Genomic DNA, 21930 nt, shown 5'->3' on the forward strand with positions numbered 1-21930 from the left:
TCCGAATCACATCTCAACCAGCCCCACTCTAGAAACAATGATCTCGACCATGGTGACCACAGCACTCATTCTGCTGGCAGCCCCCCTTCACACAGGAAGCTGGAGTCTTTTTCCAGCAAGGCAGATTCACAGAAGACTACCAGCAGCTCCTCAAGTCAGGAAGAGGAACAGATAAGCTTCAGCAGCTCATCACTAAATAAAGTATGACATTTATCTTGAGGTTAAGACTATACTCATGAAATCCCCCATTACAGTATGTACGTAAAGTAATTGTTGAGAAGTCAATAGTTGCCCATGTTATACATGTTTGATTAACTGGTTATGTAATAATGTTCCACTCATTTGTTTGCATATTGATTTGGGCACCAGTGTGCATGTTACTGTGGACAATAGATCAGTTATTAGAGAACAATAGATTAGTTAGCGTGCAGAAAGTAATGGTTATCCAATTGACATAACTTTTTCACTTTATTCTTTGGGCTTACTTCTGAATGTCATTTTGTTTTCTTTAATACAGGACAAGACACATGAGCTGGGTAGAATCATGTAAGTGTGATGAATTTCTTTTGGGATTGTTCTTGGAAATGTTGTCGATCTTGGAAAAAGTCCAAGCGACAACCATAACATGACATAACATGTTGTCCATAGATGAATTGGTTGAACACTCAAATAATTTTCGATGCGATTCTCATAGAAAATACTGACTTTTATAATTTTACAGCCAATGTATAAATTGAGAGTAATTCTTTTGTACATCTGTCCTGACAGGATACTACAGGAGCAGAATGTAGGACTGCATCAAAATTTGCTAGAGACAGCAGTGAGGATGGAGTGTTTGGGAGAGGAGTTCATGAGCAGCCAAAAGCTTTTGGAGGCTGAACTTCAGAGGACACGTATGGAGCTTAGCAGCCTCACAGAGAGGTTTAAGAGGTAAAGAATGAAACCTCTGATTTTACTAGCTGTCTCAGATTTTAGACCTAAAATGAGAGTTGCAAATTATGCGTAGCTTTAGTTCTTCATCTGTAGTTAGGGATATTTCATGTACACTGAAATATGTATTGTTGAGTAACTTCTCTTTTCTTCTCTGTCTGTGCTTTATTCTAGACTACACGACAACTGCTCTTCCACACAACAGACTAATAATCTTCTTGAGCAAAAGCTTCATTCAGTGGTAAGATTGGAGGCATTTCTATGTTTCTTGCATGACATTTAGGAGCCTTTTTCTACTGCATTCTCTTAGATTGAATGAGCAGTAACAGTTATTCAAGCTCTTGGGTGGTGATGCCTTATCCCACGCACTGAAGGTTTATCTGTGATAACTGTCTCCTGTACTTTCTGTGTCAGGCTCAGAGTATGGAAGGAGAACGTGAGAGGTTGAACGGGCATATTTCAGCCCTGACGGAGAAGCTCGCTGATGTAAAGTTTGCCAACAGTGTGGAAACATTCAATGTAAGATCTTTACATCCTTACATTCACAAACATATTCAGAGTCAGGGGAAGAAAGCTGGAAAAGGGCACTGCCACAATGAATAAAAAATAGTCTGGTATTCTTTGTTTTCCCTAGAATAGACAGACCAACAAATGAAATATAAGTCTGTGTTAGATGGTGTAGTGCACATATAGCAAGTTCTTCCTTCTTTGACTTTGCATCATTTATTCAGTTGATCAGTTTGTACCCTCTACTTACTGTAGGTAACATCACTGCTACACAAAACCGAGCTCCATTTTCAGTCAGATGATGGCATTAATCAGGTGGTTCTCCCCGTCGCTCCCCCTCCGGCTCAGTTCATGGACAGCCATAATTATGGAAAGGCCAAAGCCGGTGGGCAGGAGCAATCTCTAGGTTCAGTCCCAGAGGAAGAGGAATCTGACTGGTCAGAGATTGGAGAAGAGATGCCACGGTTTATTATGACAGGATCAAACAGAGGGCAAGCATGGAGACACCAGGAAGGAGACGTGGACAAAGACAGCGAGTCAGGAGGTGACGAAATAATCAGACGACTCCCTCCACGCCCACTGCAGACACCTCATCTCCAGTTCACTATCCACAATGAGAATCTGTCTGATAGCACAACAGGTGATGGCACCTACAGGATCACCACCACAAGTCCAACCATTGGCTCTGCCATCCTTATCCGGTCAGCTAGCCTGGAAGAAATCCCTCTGGCACGCCATCACATGCAGAAAGAACTAAGAGGCACAGAGGCCATGATGGACCTTCACCACAGAGGGAACCACGCCATCGGCGATTTAGATAATGAGATCATTCATCACTGGAGAGAAAGCAAAGACAGGGACACAGTTATCGAGAGGCCGATAGCAGAAAGCAGAATGTCTGAGGCAGATAGCAGCCTGGCCAGCCTGCAGTCAGCCGAGAGGATGCTCAACCACTTCATATGTGAACCACAGAGCGGTGAAGGAAAAGGGCAGGGCAGGGCTGAGGTGCACGGCTGGACAGGAGGGATCCCTGACAAGGTGTTGAAAGGGGAGCGAACACAACTGTGACAGAAACAGTGCATGTTCACTGTTTCTGAAATCATAATTTACATTGATCTTAATTACCATGGAAAGGTTCAATGAAGACCTGCTACAGAGGTTCAGCTCTTCTTATTAATATGTGGTCTGAGGAGAGTTAACCTTTGAATTTAATCTGTAAGACTAATTCGCTTTGATAGCCTGTGTCCAATTAACATTTTTCAGAATGCAAATTTGGCTCCATCATTTGTTTCTCACAGTATTACATACTCTACATTCAACACACATTTGCAGTTCAAATAAAATATTCAAACCAATATTTGCCAAGTTGAATTAAAGCCAGATGAATATATATATATATATATATATATATATATATATATATTATATATATATATATAAAACTTTAGTTTTCTGTAAAACTTCCTCTACAGCTTAAATTTAGTCATTTAAAGGTCTGGTGTGTAAAATGTAGGGGGCTCTACTTACACAGTGTGTAATATAATATGCAGAACTATAGGGGGCTCTACTTACACAGTGTGTAATATAATATGCAGAACTATATTTTTTCCTATATTAGTGTATAATCACCTGAAAATTAGGAATCCCTATGTTTTTGTTGCCTTTTATATCTAGAGATGCCGTGGGTACAGTATCCCACAAAGAACAAACTACACGCTGGTTATAGTTAAAGACTACACTACTAAATGTTTATGTTTGTTGTATAAATGCAGATTTCCTTTTCTGTTCTCTCAACACAAGAAGTAATTATTCTGTTCTGTTTTTGTTGTTTCTTCTGTAACTGCCTAGCCTAAACACGTTGAAATGGCTCCTACAGCTTCTCTATATACAGTAAGGTGTGTAGGTAGCCACAATTAAAGCTATATACTGTGTTAACCACAATCCAAACACAGCTGTGTTTTCCTGTTAAGTAGTTTTAGTAAGCAAGTATTATAATCATAGCATAATGTAAACTTATAAATAATCAAATAGTTTTAAATATATGCATAACACAAAACTATTGTCCTGTTTTTGTTGTTACAGTAATTAACCTGCCTAAACAAATGCATGTAATTGAACACATTTGTCAAGCTTGTGTAAATGTCATCTATGTAACTGTGTAACTGTCCAATAAAATACAATAAGACATCACTGTCTCACACAACTGTCTACATTTGTTTTAAGATAACATAAGACAACATAAGATAAGATAAGATAAGATAAGATAAGATAAGATAAGATAACATGACATGACATGACATGACATGACATGACATGACATGACATGACATAACATAACATAACATAACATAACATAACATAACATAACATAACATAACATTACATAACATAACATAACATAACATGATGTTTAAGGCCTCCACAGTCTCGTGAGAGGAGTTGTTCATGATGGATGTCAGCTTTGCTAACGTCCTCCTCTCCCCCACTTCCTCTATGGAGTCTAGGGGGCAGTCCGGGACAGAGCTGGACCTCTTTGGACCAGTTTGTTGAGTCTTTTTCTTTTTTATATATATCTGATCCACTTTCCTTGAAAAGGAATACATAAGGATAGATACAAACGTGTCAAGTGAATGACAAACAGATGGAACAGTGACATAAGAAAGAGGAGATACTCAGCTGAACTCGACTTGCCAGGTGTTCCTGTGAGACATACCTTTTTGATGCCAGGTTATATAAATATAGTTGTAGTAGTGACTGTGACGCACTATCTTGAACTGACCAGAGTCTGGAAAGTCTGAGCCTATCTCCTTAAAGGAGGTCATTGAGATTGTAGCTGGGTAGGATGTCAGGATTTTTCCAGCCTCAGGACTGGATCTCATCCAGGATTCAGAGCAGTGGTTCAGCTCTTTGCTTTCTGAGTTACTCGAGTTATATCAATGGAGATAAGCATTGCAATGCAGTTAGTATAATTCAAATATAGCAGTTGTTAATGTACTGATCAGTTTCCACTCTGAGAGTACTGATCAGTACATTAACTTTAGAACTGTGGCTCTATGGATCAGTCTGTCTGATCAGCCTTTAGTCCAGGTTGAAACGTCTCATATTATACAACATCATATAGACATTTTTGTTCTCCTCAGGATGAATATGAAATGACTTGATGATGATCCATAACTTGGTAGTCATGCAATCCTTGGTAGTAAATGTAAGCATGTTAACACTTTTCATGGCACGCTATAGTTCCTCCTTCACGCTATGTAGGAGAGGGTGAGGTGGTTTAAGTTTAATTCTACCCATATAACAGAATGCTTACAATGTCTACATATTCATAATGAATTCTGACTCTGGGTCAAATACCGAAAAATGGACTACATCTCCCTGTGATCCTGACCTGGACAAGCAAGACGACTATTAAATGGACCTGTACATGGTTGTGGTTTGTGTAAAAAGATAAGGTAGTACGAGTTTCAGGGTGGCAAAAAGAGCATCTTCCTGCTCTCGACTCTTTCTGAAACCTTCTGAAATTCTGCAGACAAACCAACGTTATGATGATAATTAAAGAGAGGATTATCAATGTGTGAATTTATTTCACCGACCATAGACATTAATGTTTTCTGACTTTAAAATTCACACAATTCTGAGGAGCAGGAATGGTAAAGTTCATGTGTGCATCTGAAGTTGTGTCGTGTGCATAAGTGTTACACAGTTAATGCCTCATATTAATATCCACCTCCCTGTCAGGTTCAATTTGTTTTGTCATTCAGGTCCCTCTATGTATGAGTGATGCGTGCTGAGCAGACAATGGCCTGGATTCACAGACCAGTTTAATAGGATAGGTAGGCATTAGTGATAAGACGCTCCCAGCATCCAGGTGTACCAAATCCAGTGTGCCAAATCCACTGTGTGGCACACTGGATGGTACATAGTGGTCGGTGGAGATATCTGGACCTTTTTTTCAGCACTTTTTGGGGAGACAAATAAGGTGAACTTTGTGGCACCGCTTCAGATGTGACGCTGTAAAATTTTATTCTCTGAGGATTTTTCTGTAACCTGTTTTTGATTTTTTTTTTATTTTTATTGTCAGATAAAAGTTTGTTCTTACAGAGTTATTATCAGGATCTCTTTGAATTGTGCTACTGGTTTATTTTTCAGTGTTGAATTTGAGTTTTCTCATCTTCATCTCCAAGTCTTCAGCGTCATGCCTTTCACCTCTCCTTCTTCTTCGCAGACAAAGAACAGCATCTTCCCTCGTTGCCTCGTCGTTCTCCTTCCCCTATTCCCCCGGTAAGGTTCAGATTCCCTCGCTGCAACCATGGTGGTGATGAAGATGAAGTTCCCTTTTCAGAAAAGGGTGAAACTGGCCCAAGGACTGTGGCTCCTCTCATGGGGTGCCACAATAGCCGGAGCTGTGACCTTCAGCCTGGGGTGCATCCTAAAGACAGAGCTCCACAGGAGGGCAGAGGTACTTCTGAAGTTTTACATCTTAGAACTTTTTAGCTTCATATTTCAAAAAGCTTTGTTGTTTTCGACTGTTTTACATGTAAGTTAACAACCAATACAGAACAATAAGTAGCGTAAATACTTACAGTTTAATTGAAAAAGTGAGTAATGATTTCTCTCATGTTACTATACACTGTCCAACTCTGTTTAGGCTGGGAGATAATCAGTATGCCTAGATGCACACACACAGTTAATATCCACACTGAGGGACAGCATATGTGCAAGTTGTAAGGTGACACAGTTGTTTACGCACTAATGTACTGCTTTACACGAATAACATCAAGTAAACCTGACAGATGCCATCTGTGCCTTTCTCGCTTTTACACCGTTGGCACAATCTTTTGGGAAGAAAACTTGTCTTTAAAAGGATAGATTAAATCTGTTTCCGTCAAAGAAATGTCTTTGTTAATTGAAGACAGCGTGTGTATCAACAAGAGGTTGATCAACAGGAGGTTGATACACAAATGACCCACTTTGGATACTGACTCAACATTTAATAAACCAGGCTTTGTCAGTCTTAATCACTCTAATCCCACACCAGAAGGCGGTCATCACAACTTTGCATTATTTATTTATTTACTATTATGGTGAACAAACCTGCATAGTTTTTAGTTTGTTTGCATGTAATTTAATACCACATTTAAACTGTGTAATTATGTGCAACTATGTTACAGTTATTACTATGTTATTCACACTGTTTCAGGTATTTTAAAGGAAGCAAAACATTTATTTTCAATTATAAGACTTTCATGATCTTTTGGCCTGCATAGCTATAAAAGATCTAAATGGATATGTTAATATTATATATGAGAAAAGAAGAAAGAAAATGAAAGAGATCGGATAAGTAAATAAGTCACTTATCTCTCATGTTATTGCGTACATTACTTCATTTAAACTACTGATGTTCACCATTTTGCCCTGAAGGTAAGTCAGTATAATCAATATAAGACAAGATGCTGTGCAATATTTCCTCCGTACATTAAAAGACTTGTAATCTTTCAAGTTACAGCTACAGCAAATTTCCATTTCACTAAATGAAACCACTTTGCACATCAACAAGAACCTCACTTGGAAATACAAAATTTAACTGGGAACAGATTATAACTGTGTTTTTATATCATCGTGTTCATGTACTTGTTTTTAGCATAAGAGAAACATGTTTTTAAACGTGGATATGAATCCCGCTGGCAAAATCAGGCTCTGTGCCTCGTCAGCAAGTGAAGTAACTGTAGGTGCCCTTGAGCAACACAGCTGAGCCTCGATGGCTTGGAGTGAGCCACTCAGTAGAGTCTGATTAAACTGAGATGCTGTTTACTCTGAATTATAATGTATCAATCATACACGTACAATCATAGTGAAATGTTTCTCCATGAGCTCCTACATTGTGTTCAATTAAAAATAGTGTGAAAGGATAGTAATAATGTAATAAATAGTAATAGTTATAATGGAAGTTATGTGAGAAAATAAGTAAGTAAAAAGTCATATTAATTGATATTAATGGAAATAATAACATTTTGCAGTGTCTTAAATAAATGTGTTTTTGGCATGGTAGAGCACCACCTATTGCATGTATTCTCTTGTCCTAACAGCAAAAAATAGAATTTATATTGATTATATTACTGTGTGTCTTACTTACAGGTAATGGACAACTCAAACATACATATTGTGCCCAATACCCTCATGATTGTTGGTCTGGCCTCCTTGGGTATCAACTACTTTGCATCAAAGATCTGTCAGGATGCTCTTGATGCGGGTCGATTTCCTCGCTGGAAAACCTTCTTGAAGCCCTATTTTGCCATCTCTTCTTTCTTCACTGTCCTCATGCTGCTAGCTGTCATCATGAGCTATGTGATGAAGGGCAGTCTGGAGTCTTCTCTGAAGGTTGGCTTGAAGAATGGCATCCGTTTCTACAAGGATACAGACACCCCGGGCCGCTGCTTCCAGAAACAGAACATCGATCGCCTGCAGATGCAGTTTCAGTGCTGTGGAAACAATGACTTCAGGGACTGGTTCGAGGTCCAGTGGATCAGCAATCGCTACCTTGACTTTAGCTCTAAGGAAGTTAAAGAGTAAGTTGACATATGATTACAGTACAGATGGACAATTATAAAGTAGAATGTCAGTAATCTGGTTTCATCTTGTTTCCTTAGCCGTATCAAGAGCAACGTGGATGGTCGTTACTTGGTCGATGGAGTCCCATTCAGTTGCTGCAACCCCAGCTCTCCGCGGCCGTGCATCCAATATCAGATCACCAACAACTCGGCTCACTATAACTATGAATACCAAACTGAGGAGCTCAACATCTTTCTCCTGGGCTGCAGAGAAGCTCTGGTCAACTACTACATGGGCCTAATGAACGCCATTGGGGCTGGAGTACTGTCAGTCTTCATCTTACAGGTATTCAATAAGTTCAGGCAGCTGGTGGTGCTAGGGTGACCTTTTAATCCGGAAGATGGTGCAGGGATTGGTATAGCAACACCAAATTTGACATTGCGCCATGTCTTTATAAGCATATGAAACACTAGGCCACCATATCCCATCATTCTCTATATAGAGTAAGCACATGCAAGGCTTTGTAATTGTATAACTCAAACATTTCATCCACGTGAACCTTTTGATGATGCTCTCTCTTCTCCACCTTCCTCCTTCACAGGGCTCTGTGCTGGTGAGCCTGCGCTTCCTGCAGACCTCCATGGATGCAGTGGAGGGGAAGGAAAACACAGAGGTTGAGACAGAAGGGTACCTGCTGGAGAAAGGAGTGAAAGAGACCATGATGGAGTACCTCCAACCTGTCCTGTCGTTCTTCCTGCTTACAAACCAAGTGGAAGAGGGCACCCCAACTCCTGCCCCAGCCTAGACCTCAAATGATGTACACACATGTAAATAATTTTTACACAGAGAGGGCAATTAATGGATAATTATTTCAATTTGAAAACAGAATGTTAATCACACATTTCTATGAATTTCACAGATCTAGGGATAGCGTTTTTTTTTTATTGTCAGATGATCATCACAGGTAATATAAATATATACTATACTACTGTACCATGCCATTCAAATTCCACTTTCTCCCGGTCAGTGAAAGGCATAGGATTATGAAGATTGACTAATCGGTGTCATTAATGCAATGAAGGCCATCAAGTGTGTCCTCTGTTCGGACACCTCTGTGAAAGCTTTTAATCCCATTTGTTAATACCCAACTTGCTGCCCTTGCAGTTAGACTCCTGCGTCAGGTGGAAGATGCAGAGTGAACTACGGCTGTATTTGCTTATGAAAATCAAAATAAATGAAATTATAAAGTTGAGACATATCTTTTTAAATGCAGATATGGTGTTAAATATAAGGATAATTATTTTACACTCTCTCTATTACCAGAAATAAAACATTCTGGTAATAATTTATTAAAGGTCCTTTTAAAAACACTGCTGTGTCTTGAGTGATTTTCTTGGGTCAAACCAGACATATCTGGATTTAGAATCATCAACAAAGATCTCAGAGGCTTTACATATATTCTGTTCATCTCAATAATGCAATTGTAATAATCAATATTGGTTAGTATCCTGGTTCTCTGGATTGTAAATATGTTGTTATTCATGCATCATTTTGTCTTTTTTTCAAGGTGTTGTTTCTGCTCACAGCTAGATGTTAAATATTTCCATTATATAATTGTAATTGTCATTTGATATGTAGAATAATACAAACAGGGTGATTTGTAAGTCAGAGCAATGAAATAAATATTACTTTTGGGAACTTTAGTGTACACTTTTGACGTTGTAGCTTAGAGCAACCTTTGCATCAGAATCAGAATCACTTTATTTGGTCAGGTATACACACTCTCACTAAATTTTCAGTTTACTCTCAATGTACACACACAGATATAGACATAAATACACTCTACCATAAACTCTACTTTTGTGAAGCTTTATAATTTTTCAGTTTTTGTTGACACTGTCAGAGATTTATCTATTAAGTTTACTATTACTAATATTTTCCTCAATTACATACATGAGAGGGCCATAGTAACAGAAACACCTTTTAAATATAATGCATGATTTTAATTTAATTGAGGATAATTTAAGATGTGTAAGATTTAGACACTGCACAGTGCAAAGGATGTTGAAATAAATATGATTCATGTAGCAGGCTGTTTTATAAACTTGATGTAGGTGGATGTGACAGTATATACAGTATGAAAAGAATGAGTAGATTGTAGATTGTGTACGAGTGATGATGTTTACATGTTTAAAGAACAAAAACTGAATTTAAACAGTGAGAATAAATAATTTACAGGTACAGTGGATGTTTGAGACATAGGATTTTGCTGTTTGTCAGGTGTTAACTGTTTATCAGTTATATTATATGAGTTATGGAATTTTCTATCCTTAGGTTACACGAGGTCACATGTGGGCCTTGAGGTCCTCAGTAGTATTAGTTGTTTGGCTTTGGTTGTGAACAGTAGGTGCCAGTCTATCTCAACACTGTGGTGGCCAGGGTCGAAGAGACCTGTTGCGTCTATCCTAGACATAACAGATAGCTTGCCATTGACGTTCCAATCCACGTAAACAGACATCTGTGTCTCCAGACTAGAATATGCTGACAATAACACCTCCAAGAGTAAAAACATTCTCTTTGGCTAATTTTGGGCGTGTAGTATTTGTGGTGTTATCAAGTCGATCCACCAGGATGAGTTGGGCAGAATGTAAGACCGACTCAGGCACTTCTGATAAACTTTGAGAGTGTCTCTAATTCTCTTTGGCCAAGCGTCAATAAATAATACAGAATAAGACATCAGAGGCTCCTGAGCACTTTCTTCCTTCCTGACCTTCACCATTGACCTTTGACTTCAGCAATTTCTCCACAACAATATGGAGTTATAAGCTGTAATATCTTACAGGACCAGCTCCACAGGCTTTGGTTTTTTTATTCTCAGTATTCACCATCCTCTCTATCTATCAGTATTACAGTATAAAAGTTCTCTATCTATCAGTATTACAGTATAAAAGTATACTGGAGAGTATTCTGTCATTGCACATTTATGCAATATTCAAATACACCAGCAACAACAGCCTGCATTAGATAAATAAATAATCCGCTGCTTACGTAGGCACATGACGTTTCGCGCGTCACGTGACGTGAGAACGCTGCGCGCTCTTCTCTCCGTGTGCAACGTCACTGTTCGACTCAATTTTGGGATCAGATTTTTCGAACCTCATCTCACGTCAACGCGTTCAAACGTACACAGTGCCGTCAGTTGTGGCGAGGTAATGTCACATGATCGCCAGACACTGGATTAATCTCTGTTAGATGTTTTAACGGTTACTCAGATCACGACTGCTTGATTTTTTAAAAGCGGTGTTTTGTTATCTGTCTTAGAGTGCCTGTCACACCCAAGTGGAGACCGGTTCAAAACGAGCGGATCGTTCACCGGTCGCCCACTCTAACTGTTGCAGCTGCCCCGGAAAGCTAGTTTTAGACAAGTGGCTAGCTGTAAACAGCCGACGGCTGACTCGTTAATGCTTTAAACCAGCGTGTTTACAAAACTAACAGGGTATTAACACCACACGTAAAGGGGAAATCCACCAGAACTGGCAGGTAGGCGAACAATAGGTACATTTAGTCCTCTTCACGTGCCATTAACAGTATAAAAATGTAGCTAAAGTGACAAACTCGTTGGCTGTAAATGTGTTTTTATTATCTTTAAAAAGTGTCATGTTTGGTGACAACCCCCCTCTCATGCCTTTTTTATTTTTTTAGCTAATTCAATGTAACGGTGTTGACATGTTCCCACGGGTATTTGAACCATTGTTTGTGTGTTTGTTTACAGGACAATGCAGTTTGAACTGGGCACACAGGCCTCGTTTTATTGCTGTTATGTATCCACATCCTCGCTCCTTTAAGGCTGATATGTTAGTGTTATATATCATACAGTCAGGGTTGAATAACAGTGACATTATGGAGCCTAAATAATCATTTTAGTTCAACAGGGTGAGGTCAGAAGTAATGTTCAGATTTAATCCCACATGGTGGCGCTGGTACTGAGACATGGGCTAAATTAACTGTATTTAATCATGACTAATGGTTGTGGATGAGGTGGCATGTGTCAGTGAGGTTAGTAATGTTGTTGATATGTGTAGTGTAGTCATCTTCAAAGCAGTTACCACACATTTATTTCAACACACACACACACACACACACACACACACAGCCTTTTAAAGCAAGCCTAGATAGATAGATAGATAGATAGATAGATAGATAGATAGATAGATATACTTTATTTATCCCAAGCTGTGAAATTACAGTGCAGCATTACACACAGTGACGATAGACAACATAACAACTATACATAATAAAATATCAAAATAGCAATAGTAAATAAAATATATTGTACAAAAGTATGTACAGCAAATTGGCAGTGTTGATTTGGTGCAAAGTAAGAAAGGAGAAATGTGCAGTGAAACTGTAAACTGTTGATGTGCAAGACTGTTTTTTTTTTTTTTTTTTTTTTTGGTGTCCCCTCCCATCTTGCATGTAGATCAAAAATGTCTCTCCATGTCCGATGTCCCACATCAGACAGTTAAGCTAAGGCGGCATGGGTTAATGCATCCTGCATGGTTAAACGGTTAGATGGACGAGGCTGCAGGCATGTTCTTGCCGTCTGTGCATCTCATATACTTGAAGTTAAAGCTGAGAGTTTTAATTTGAAATATACTGTATATCAGCTTTGATGTTTTTCACCGCTCTGGACTACTTTTTCAGAGACTTTTTTTCCTGGACGTTTCTGAAATATGTTGCTATGTAACTGTGCATATTGTGTGACTGATCTAGTGTTTGCCTGTTGTGTTTCAGGGTTAGAGATGGAAGGAGACGACTGCAGTTTTCCTCCAGATTCATCAGATGATCACTCGCAAAGAGGAAGTGTTGCTTCCTCTGCAACACTCTCCCGTGGTACAGTACAGCAGATATTAATAAAACTGTACTATCTGTAGTGCTGTTGTTGTTTCTCTTTAGCTTACTTGTATTTGTATTTTTTTAATACAGCTCAAGATGTGCTTATATACCTGTTTGGTGAGAGTGCAGTACACTTAAACGTAGAAGGGCTTGGCAGCATCAATGTGCAGGAGCTGGGTCGCAGTGTTCGTGAGGCTCTCCATATTCCTGAGTCTGTGCAGGATGCTTTTGCCTTCTGGCTTTGTTCTCCGCTGCTCGGTAAGAACTTTTTCCCACATTTTGTACACTCAGAAATGAATGTTAACGTGTAGATATAAGGATGCTTCCTTCCGCCCCCCCTAAAAATCTCATAGTCCGATGACAGAATATTATATAATTTATGATATTTTTAGCAGGATATGTCCTCAGTTGCCTGAACAATACAGATAGAGCTGGTATACAGTACTGTACCGAGATTTAATGCAGGTTTAAGTTATGTATTCACCTATTACAGCCAGAAAAAATCAGGGCATATACTCTTTAACGTGATTGTATCTCCAGTTTCACAATAACAGGAGGAAAGCAGACACATCTCAGTGCGTTACATTTGCCTCTTCATTACTCCTCAGATTTGCAGTTAAAGGCGAGGCATCAACCGTACAAACTGTGTCGGCAGTGGCAGGACCTGCTGTACCGCTTCACTGAGGCCTCAGAGGAAGACATTTCACAAGGTGAGAGTTTAAGGCTTGTGCGTCAGTGTGTTTACATGCACTCAGTAAACTGCATTTTTGGGGGGAAATCGGCTAAACAAGAAACTTGGTTTGTAAAGACAGATTTGTGCTGGAGAAACATGATTTGTTGGCACACATTAAGCTGATTTCTAAGTTCTACTACTCATCTAGTTTTTACAGAAGCACTTGTACGTGATAAAACTCAGATATAAAGGAGCAATGCAATGAAAGGAAAGATCACTACTTGGTGCCATAAATCCAAACTAAATGTCTAAAATAAAAAACAGCTCAACGGTAGATAAAGTAAAGCTCTACAACTTGGTTCTAAATCTGATTTTGTGTAGGGGAGAGATGTGATAATGTACCAGCAACATATAAATGTCAGTTTAGAATAACAACTATTTACAATAACGCCGTGCAGCAACAAAACGCATAAACACATTCTTTGATTTCCTGCCTTACGGTGGTTTCTTAACAGAGTGTGTGTCCGTATGCCAAGCACAGCCAGTTCTCTGCAGCTGTTTTGCTGTAGATTTACAGCTGCACTTATAAATTGTTGGTGCTTAGTAGCTTACTCTCCATAAATAAAGGTAAACGTGCTGTCAGGTTTGTATGGAACAAATAAAAGGAAAAGGAGGGAGTTGGCATGATGGGCAGTAAACGCCTGCGGCTGAACGAGTAAAGACTGACGTCGAAATCAAACAAAATGAAGAGAAGCCGCTCAGAGGAAGAGACCAGTTGTTACATTTTAGTGAATATTTCCTTGAAGTACTTTTAGGATGAGGGTTTGTCACATTTGAAAGTAAGAACTAGCCTATCATACAGGATTGGCCACGTACATTTTAAGTTAGTTCATTTAAGTCGAGCTGCGGTTTGTCAATAAATTGATAAGTTGGTCAAAGAAAATTATTAACTGTTTTAGTTTAATCATTCCAGTTGTTTTGTCATTTTATGACATTCTATAGACAAATTATTCAAGAAACTCATCTGCAGATGTACAATTAAACAGTTTTTTCAACCATTTGTTCCCCTGGTTTGGCACCGTGTTCCTTGTTCGAGCCTCGGCTGGCGCCTTTCTGTGTCGAGTTTGCATGTTCTCACCGGTTGCTCAGGCTTCCTCCCACAGTCCAAAGACATGCACTTAATAGGTTTATTGGTGACTCTAAATTGCCTGTGTGGATGTGAGTGTGAATGTATGAATTGTTTGCCTCTATGTGCTAAGTCATCTGGGATAGACTGCAGCCCTGAAGAGGATAAGCCGTGACAGAAAATAGATGTTCCTCCTGTTCTGGCTGCAAAAAAAATTCCTCCTAATGTGAACTGATGGGGGTCAAAATCCACAGTCCTTATCCTGTGTAAAAATGCATTCTGAAGTTCAGCTGAAGCTAATGTGACGCTTTTTGTTGGACAAATTTAGTGAATATCTTTTACTATCCCTCCACCACAGCTCAACCTGAAAACACTAGTTAAGGAAACCTGAAAGACAAACTGAATTTTGTATGAAGACTGTCGAACAAATGTAAACCCATTCTTTAAGTGTTTAAGCAGTTTAAATACATCTCACATCTATATTATGGATACAAAATCCATTCAAATGCGAGTGGTATGCATTAGTATGGTTGCTACGCACCTTTATAATGTAATCAGAAAATATAATCATATTTTCTGATTCTGAGATGATGCATACTTACAACTTCTTTTGACTTCGTAATTAAAAGTTACAGCAGCTCCCTCATAATGTGGTGACATAATACTGAGTGTACGCTGCAGTTTTATTAAGATAACTAAGAAAAAAACAGAATTGAGATAATACAAAAGTTTAATTTTTACAAAGTTTGTAGAAATGTTGGTTGTCAGAACTGTAACACAGTTTGAATAAGTTGTAAATGAGGCGTCAGGCACTGACTCAAAGTCTGGTGTTATTTGTCATAACTTTACAGTCAAAGTAGAACAGGCTGCGCTTGTTTGTTTGTGGAGTTGTCAGGTCCTTTTAGGAGAACTGGTGACACTAATACAAAGTGCATTGCCAAAACAACTGTTTTGCATAATCTCTTAAAAGTTGATGTGTTTTTTTTGTGGAGTCGATGAAGTGTCACAGTTCAGCACCGTGAGTTAGAGCAGAATCTACCACAGAGTTCTCACCCAGAGATGATTGGATAAACTGAATCCTAATGCATCACTGTCGTCTGCTTTTTCCTCAGATGAACCGTACCTCCAATTCCGTCGGAACGTGTTTTATCCGAAATGTAAAGAGCTGCAGGTACGAATACGAGCACTCTTTAATGTTAGATATGATTATTAAGACATTGTTCTCCATCAAATAAACTGGAAGATGCTGAGTGGGCTTTAAAGAAGATTTTTGGTCGTCTAAATTAATAATTGCTGTCATCGTCTCACTCCTGAGCAGATCGACGATGAGGCCGTGCTGAAGCTTCTGTACGAGGAGGCGAGGAGCAACATTCTCTCAGGTCGATACCCCTGCGATCCCGAACACTGGACGGGTCTCGGAGCCTTGTCTCTTGCTCTTGATGAGGGAACTGGCCTTGACGGCCAACAGTTTACTTCTGTTATAAGGTAAATTTGAAAGGTTGGTTAAAAGAAATGTTTAGCGAAGGAATAGTTGTGTGTCTATTTTTTTTACTTGTTTTCTGTTAAGACTGGAAGCAGTCCACCCTGATTTTTGTACAAAGGTTTTTAGACCTTTGCCAGAATGTTTCCTGGCTGTGACTTTCTATTTAACAGGAAGACTACAGGTGTATTTCCCAAAAATGTTGAACTATTCCTTTTAATAAATGAGCTGATTTTGAAATAAATTACAGATTATATCCAGAGTTGGTGTTGAAACCTATTATTAAAATGAAAATACATAGCTGTGGTTTATCTAGTTCAACATACACTCACATTAACTTGAAGGTGGGCCAGTTGTGTGTCATTTTCTGGCGAGATAATAAACACTTTGCAGTTTTTTTTTTCTGATCAACACATGATCCTACTTGACCTTCTGTACTTTGGCTCGGGCACTTGCTTGAATGAATGTTTTGTAGCTCAGAGTTGACTTCAGTTCACCTTTTTTGGAAAATGAAGAAGTATGGACTGGCCCCTGCTGTTCATTTTAGCGAGAGGACGCCTCGTTTCAGCTTAGTGGACCAGAAAAAAGAAAGAACAACCAAACTCGTGTCCCTCAGCCCACGTATTCCAAAGGGCAGCCGGTAGATTGAAGTACTTCAGAACAATCAGCGACAGCACATTGTAATTTGATGACAATCCACAGGCATTGTGAAAAAGGTCAAGAGAGTGCTTCTTTTGTTAGAATGGAGCTTTGATTTTTTATTTTTTTTTTAAGTTGATAACACTAATTTTCTGCCACAGAGGTGCTGCCTGCTGGTTTGTGAGCGCAGTGCGCAAGAATGCACAAGATGACATTCATGATTGGAGTAGGATGATCATGGCAGTGTGTGTCTTTCTCCTTTTGTTAAACCTTTTAAGGCTTGATTGTAATTAATGGGCTGAGAATAATAGATACTTGTCCGTGCACAGGTGTGTAGGCACTGTTCTTATTTTAGGTATTTGCAACACACATTACAAGTCGCCTACAGTCAGCGTTGCTTAGATATTTATGAGGAAGTCTCATATTTGTTTGCTCGGAGTGTTGCAACATTGTTTTAGCTTGATGCGTCTACTTCTCTTTAACTGTTTGACATCTTTATTTGGTGTTTTTCAAACCAAAAGTCTCAAATTCAATGAGCATAATGTTTCCCAGCTGTAGAGGTGATAAAAGACGTTGTTAGATAATCCTCTGCATATAATTTACAGACGTTAGCCTGTCCTAAATACAGTCAAATCAAATCCTTTGACACGATTAGATCATTGAGAAAGAAGATTGACATGACATCTTGATATCTACGAATGGAGTCATTCTTTTTATTATTTATTCTGGGTGCAGATTACACTGTAGACCAAGAGGTTCTGTTCAGATTATCTCTAGGTCAGCAGTCTACTGTCAGTGTTTGGTTTGTCCATTCTGGGACTTTGTGCTCCTTCTGCAAATATAAAAGATTCATTGTGAGGTCACAAAAACATAACAATCCTTATTTTCAGGTGATTTATACACTAATGAAAACATAGTTATGAATATTATATTCAATTTCTGACATATTCTAGAAATCGAGACCTTTAAGAAGATTTTGCAACTCCTGCAAGAACAACATGAGACTAAGCAGTCGACGTTTGTTAAAACTCCAGGTTTGCACGTTTGAGATGCTCTAAATGCACAAACTCGTCTCGTCTGCTTTTCCGCAGAGAGAAGAAGCTGTCTTCGTTTCTGCCTGCACATGTTGCCATGGGGAGCGGAGGTTTGCTCTCCACTCTGAGGGGGAAGTCGAGCCGTCAGGCAGGACTGGAGCAGAACCTCCTGCAGGCGTACAAAAAGCTCAGCACATCTGCTGGGAGCTCTCCCACACAGCTCCTACGCCAGTACCTCACCACATGTCACGCTCTGCCTTATTATGGGTAAGACTTTGTGTAATGAGCCATTTATCCTCTATACAAAAGTCAGTTTCAGCTTAATAAATTTACGTCAAATCACTTCATATTTATTATGTTTTATTTGACCTTAACTACAAACAGGAGTGCTTTCTTCCTTGGGGAGATTGACAAACCAGCGCAAGGGATTCTCCAAAGGGGAAAACGCAAAGCTGTCAACGTTGGGATCTGCCTGGAGGGAGTTTATGTGATGGACGCCAAAGAAAAGGTGACTATAAGTCAACGTCACAGTGCCGTGTGTGCATACTAATTTCTCTACACCGATTCTATCCTGACTTCTCTTGCCGAACACGTCTTCTTGCAGCATGTGCTGCTTGGCCTGCGTTTCAACGAGCTTTCCTGGGACCACAGCTACCCCGAGGAGGAGGGCGACTCGCACATTCTGTGGCTGGAGTTCGATGGAGAGGAAGACGGCACTCCCGTCAACAAGCTGCTCAAGATCTACTCAAAACAAGTAAAGATATTCACAAATCACCTGTATCATCAACCGGCTTTAGATTGCCTCTGAAATGTTGAGTGTGTTGTGTTGATTGGCTGTTTTTGGGTCGCACCTGCTGGGTTGGTCTCCGCTGTAGTTTGAACCTCGGTTTTTAAGAACGTCTCGCCCGCTAGAGAGAGGGCGACAGATGTAGTTCTGTTATGTGTGTCTCCCTTGAAATGTTTTTAACAAGAAGAGAGGGGATACACAGCCATCTCCAGAGAGCGTGCTGCACCTGGTGTTTCTGAGAGCTTCATGATCAGGTGCAGCTGCTCTGCCCATTTGTTCTTGGAGCAACTTAATAGATGTAAATCATTTTTGCGCTTGCTTAGTATAGCATCCTTACTCAACAATTGTTGGGATGAAAAGCACTGCGTCAGCCACCAGATGGTGAGATGTTACATAACAGTAATACATAACACACCAGGCCCTAATCCAGAGCTAATGGACCATGAAAAAACTAAGGTACATCTGTTTATTCTGGATACTATGTCCTTTTTTTTTTTCAGGCAGAGCTAATGAGCGGCTTCATCGAGTTCTGCGTGGAGCTGAAGTCTGCGTCCGAGGGAGCGGCTGCAGCCGAAATCGACGGCGAGGCGAGCCTGTCTCAGCAGCCTGCCGGGAAAGAAGGCGGCAACAAGAACGGACGTGGAGGACGGCGCGGGATGCTGCACAGGCAAAGCAGCGTTGTGTGCAGCCGGGTCCATTCACTTAACACTATCAGCTACGTGGACAATGGTGAGACTAATGGTTATATTTAGTCATACTAGCAGAAGATGATCTCCCTGTGGTAAACTACTAAACTTTTGCTGTTGTTGTCTTTCAGGAAAAGAAATCAAACGCTTGAAGCCGAAGAGAGCCGCCTCCTTTTTCACCCGTCAGGCGTCTGCAGCCACGTACTCTGCTGTGCAATTGACGGAGAGCCTGGAGCAGGGTTAAACTCTGCCATCAGCTCCACCTACACGCCTGTCAAAGACCAAACCTGAACACTTTACATTGAGATTTAAAGACTTGATACGAACCCAAGACATTTAACTGATAATATATGAACATGCAAAAGGACCAAGCGAGGGATCTAAGTGTGAGTGACAATATTTATCTTTTGAAGTTGTGTATATTAAGAGAGTACAGTAATGTGAAAAACTAAACTGATCGATGAACAGCGACGCTTCCGAGGTTAAACTGAAGTGGCCATTCATTAGATGGCTATTGATTCATAAGTCTGAGACAAGCCTTAGAGAAATCCTCAGACAGTGACTTCGATCGATCGATGACTGTATGATATCCTTCAACCTTTCTGCAGTGCTCTGGAGCTCTGTATACTGCTATTCAAAAATGTTAAAACCTCATTTGAGTATAACCACTGCATTACCTCTTTTTTTACGTTAACCCTCATTGGGGGTTGAACATCAAGAACGCCTCAGTGTATCCCCCGTATAACATTTTGTAACTTCTCAAAGCTGTAAGAGTGACCACAGACTCTTCACAGTCACAATGACAACACACTTTCAGGGGACGATCTAAAGGGCGTGTTCCCACTGTTCTGCTCTCTCAAGCTGCCAGTGCCTTGTTCTCACGAAAGGGTGAAGACACTTCAGAAAAGTGGCCGTAGAAACGTTAAGTGGTTGGTGTTACTGATCATAACGAGTCCTGTATGGAGGCACATTTGTTGTGCTGTGGAGGTTTCTTGTAAGTACAAACTTTGATTAAAATTTGACACATCTCACTTTATTAGTGAGAGCAAAATGGCTTGAATGTAGTGTAAACATGTAAAACAACAGGATAAAACCGAAAATATTTTATGCTCATTGGGGAACATTGATTAATTTGCACCAATAAATTGGTGTCAAAAACCTCCCAAACCATTCTGAGTCAGTAAAAATAAGTATGAATTCATCTTATAAAAGAAATCTAACTTCCAAATCGTCGCTGGTACAAGTGACAATGTGCACTATTACTTACAAAGTAAATCTTATGCAATGCCATGGTGCAACTTCTAAATAATCCTGTTTTGCTGTTATCAGCACGACTTTAACCTGCTGACTCATAAACTTCTGCAGCCTACCCGTCTGTGTTCTGGTCATCCATGTGTAATGATTGTTTTCGTTGCAAACAATCCGTTGAAATTATCTGAAAGAAAACAGGGAACACTGTCAGTTATTCAGCTTCGTGACAATGAATTTTTGCATACTCCTGTGGGGTTTTATTAAAAATAGGACAAACTTCTAAACCCGTAAAGGAACGCTTCACTTTATCTGACATGGACAGCGATTAGGTGCTCTGTGCATACGCCGCAGACCTAACCGACCAGTAACATGTTGAAATCTCTGTCTGTACACCAAAGCAAGCCTGTCTAACATGCTGCAACACAGTATGCTACCTTAACAACCAACCCAGACTTCAGTGTCCTGAAGACTCCTCCAGGTTTCTCTCTGAACTTCACCCTAACGCAGGCAGTTTCTATCTTTGCTGCGCATTTAACGAACAAGCTCGCCTCACTAATGATCACGAAAGAAGGTAAACCATAATGATAATAATGTAATACTACCTTCCACATGAACATATGTCCTGATTTTGAGATGTGGCAGCATCATTTATTCTTCCTGACTCTCCTGAGCATGCAAACTGCAGAATGTTTTTACTTTTCTACGCTTCGACTTGTTATACGTCAGCTACAGTCTGTAACCTAACCTAACCTAACGCAGCAGTCCGATATATTGTTGCTAACTTACACTATGCATGTCACATTGTAGAATAGGCATTCCGACAGACTACACATCATGTGATACTGCACTATTAATACTAATGTACACTGTTTATACATTTGCAGATGTTTTTTGTATTGTTGGCTTTTATGAGAGAATATTTTTACTTTCATTTTCATATACTGTCACGGTTTGTACACGAGAATGAAGTGAAGAAATAGGTCATTATAAGCATTATCTTCTCAAGCAATCACTTTGGAAAAGCATTAAGTGCCTTTTTGTTTGTACTGAGTTGGAATCTGAACGACCGTTTTGGTAATCAGAATGATTTTTTTTTTGTTATTGCTATAGTTTAAAAAAAACAAACTGTCTTGTAATATATATATTTCCCACATTTTAAACTAGACCATGCATTTCACCTTTCCTAGCTGATGTGAGTATATTGATATACTGAATAACTACACTGGGCTGCTGTTGAACAGTGTATTGTGGTTCCTTCTGCCTTCATTAAAACATGTCTGATATGCTTTTTTTTTAATAAACAGGTGCAAAGTGGGCCCATTTCTCTGAAAATATGTTAGTGTGTTTACTACTTCACTGACTACAGCCT

General features: G+C 39.6%; 3 protein-coding genes across 7 annotated transcripts; all 3 read left to right on the forward strand.

The window, feature by feature from the left end:
- The first annotated feature begins 499 nt into the window (after positions 1-499).
- LOC109138662 (tight junction-associated protein 1) lies at positions 500-2812 on the forward strand. The gene is made up of 5 exons (XM_019259546.2): positions 500-546; positions 769-930; positions 1105-1171; positions 1345-1449; positions 1693-2812. Coding segments are annotated over exons 1-5 (1149 nt in total). The 5' UTR covers positions 500-544; the 3' UTR covers positions 2506-2812.
- Positions 2813-5196: 2384 nt separating this feature from the next.
- rom1a (retinal outer segment membrane protein 1a) lies at positions 5197-9197 on the forward strand. The gene is made up of 5 exons (XM_010740163.3): positions 5197-5419; positions 5666-5899; positions 7576-8006; positions 8088-8334; positions 8591-9197. Exons 2-5 carry the CDS (start codon positions 5750-5752, stop codon positions 8792-8794), a joined length of 1032 nt encoding a protein of 343 aa, XP_010738465.2. The 5' UTR covers positions 5197-5419; positions 5666-5749; the 3' UTR covers positions 8795-9197.
- Positions 9198-11211: 2014 nt separating this feature from the next.
- Positions 11212-21893, forward strand: frmd8 (FERM domain containing 8). 5 transcript variants are annotated; one of them, XM_019259571.2, is made up of 11 exons: positions 11212-11544; positions 12784-12882; positions 12976-13143; positions 13494-13595; positions 15797-15855; positions 16003-16169; positions 17895-18104; positions 18222-18345; positions 18442-18591; positions 19125-19353; positions 19442-21893. In XM_019259571.2, exons 2-11 carry the CDS (start codon positions 12792-12794, stop codon positions 19552-19554), a joined length of 1413 nt encoding a protein of 470 aa, XP_019115116.1. In that variant the 5' UTR covers positions 11212-11544; positions 12784-12791; the 3' UTR covers positions 19555-21893. The 5 variants fall into 5 exon arrangements, with proteins under 5 accessions (XP_019115116.1, XP_027129452.1, XP_027129451.1 ...); XM_027273651.1 differs by having other exon boundaries at positions 12790-12882; XM_027273650.1 differs by having other exon boundaries at positions 11212-11529; positions 12790-12882.
- Positions 21894-21930: the final 37 nt, after the last annotated feature.

This window comes from Larimichthys crocea, chromosome XXII, assembly GCF_000972845.2.
Source record: "Larimichthys crocea isolate SSNF chromosome XXII, L_crocea_2.0, whole genome shotgun sequence".
In the NCBI taxonomy this organism is placed as follows: domain Eukaryota; kingdom Metazoa; phylum Chordata; class Actinopteri; family Sciaenidae; genus Larimichthys; species Larimichthys crocea.

Coding starts and splice junctions, on each gene's coding strand:
- LOC109138662 (XM_019259546.2), top strand. Junction 1,172..1,344: donor AGCAAAAGCTTCATTCAGTG/GTAAGATTGGAG, acceptor TTTCTGTGTCAG/GCTCAGAGTATGGAAGGAGA. Junction 1,450..1,692: donor ACAGTGTGGAAACATTCAAT/GTAAGATCTTTA, acceptor TACTTACTGTAG/GTAACATCACTGCTACACAA.
- rom1a (XM_010740163.3), top strand. CDS start 5,750: ATGGTGGTGATGAAGATGAAGTTCCCTTTTCAGAAAAGGGTGAAACTG. Junction 8,007..8,087: donor AGCTCTAAGGAAGTTAAAGA/GTAAGTTGACAT, acceptor TTGTTTCCTTAG/CCGTATCAAGAGCAACGTGG. Junction 8,335..8,590: donor TGTCAGTCTTCATCTTACAG/GTATTCAATAAG, acceptor CCTCCTTCACAG/GGCTCTGTGCTGGTGAGCCT.
- frmd8 (XM_027273648.1), top strand. Junction 13,596..15,796: donor AGAGGAAGACATTTCACAAG/GTGAGAGTTTAA, acceptor CTTTTTCCTCAG/ATGAACCGTACCTCCAATTC. Junction 15,856..16,002: donor CGAAATGTAAAGAGCTGCAG/GTACGAATACGA, acceptor ACTCCTGAGCAG/ATCGACGATGAGGCCGTGCT.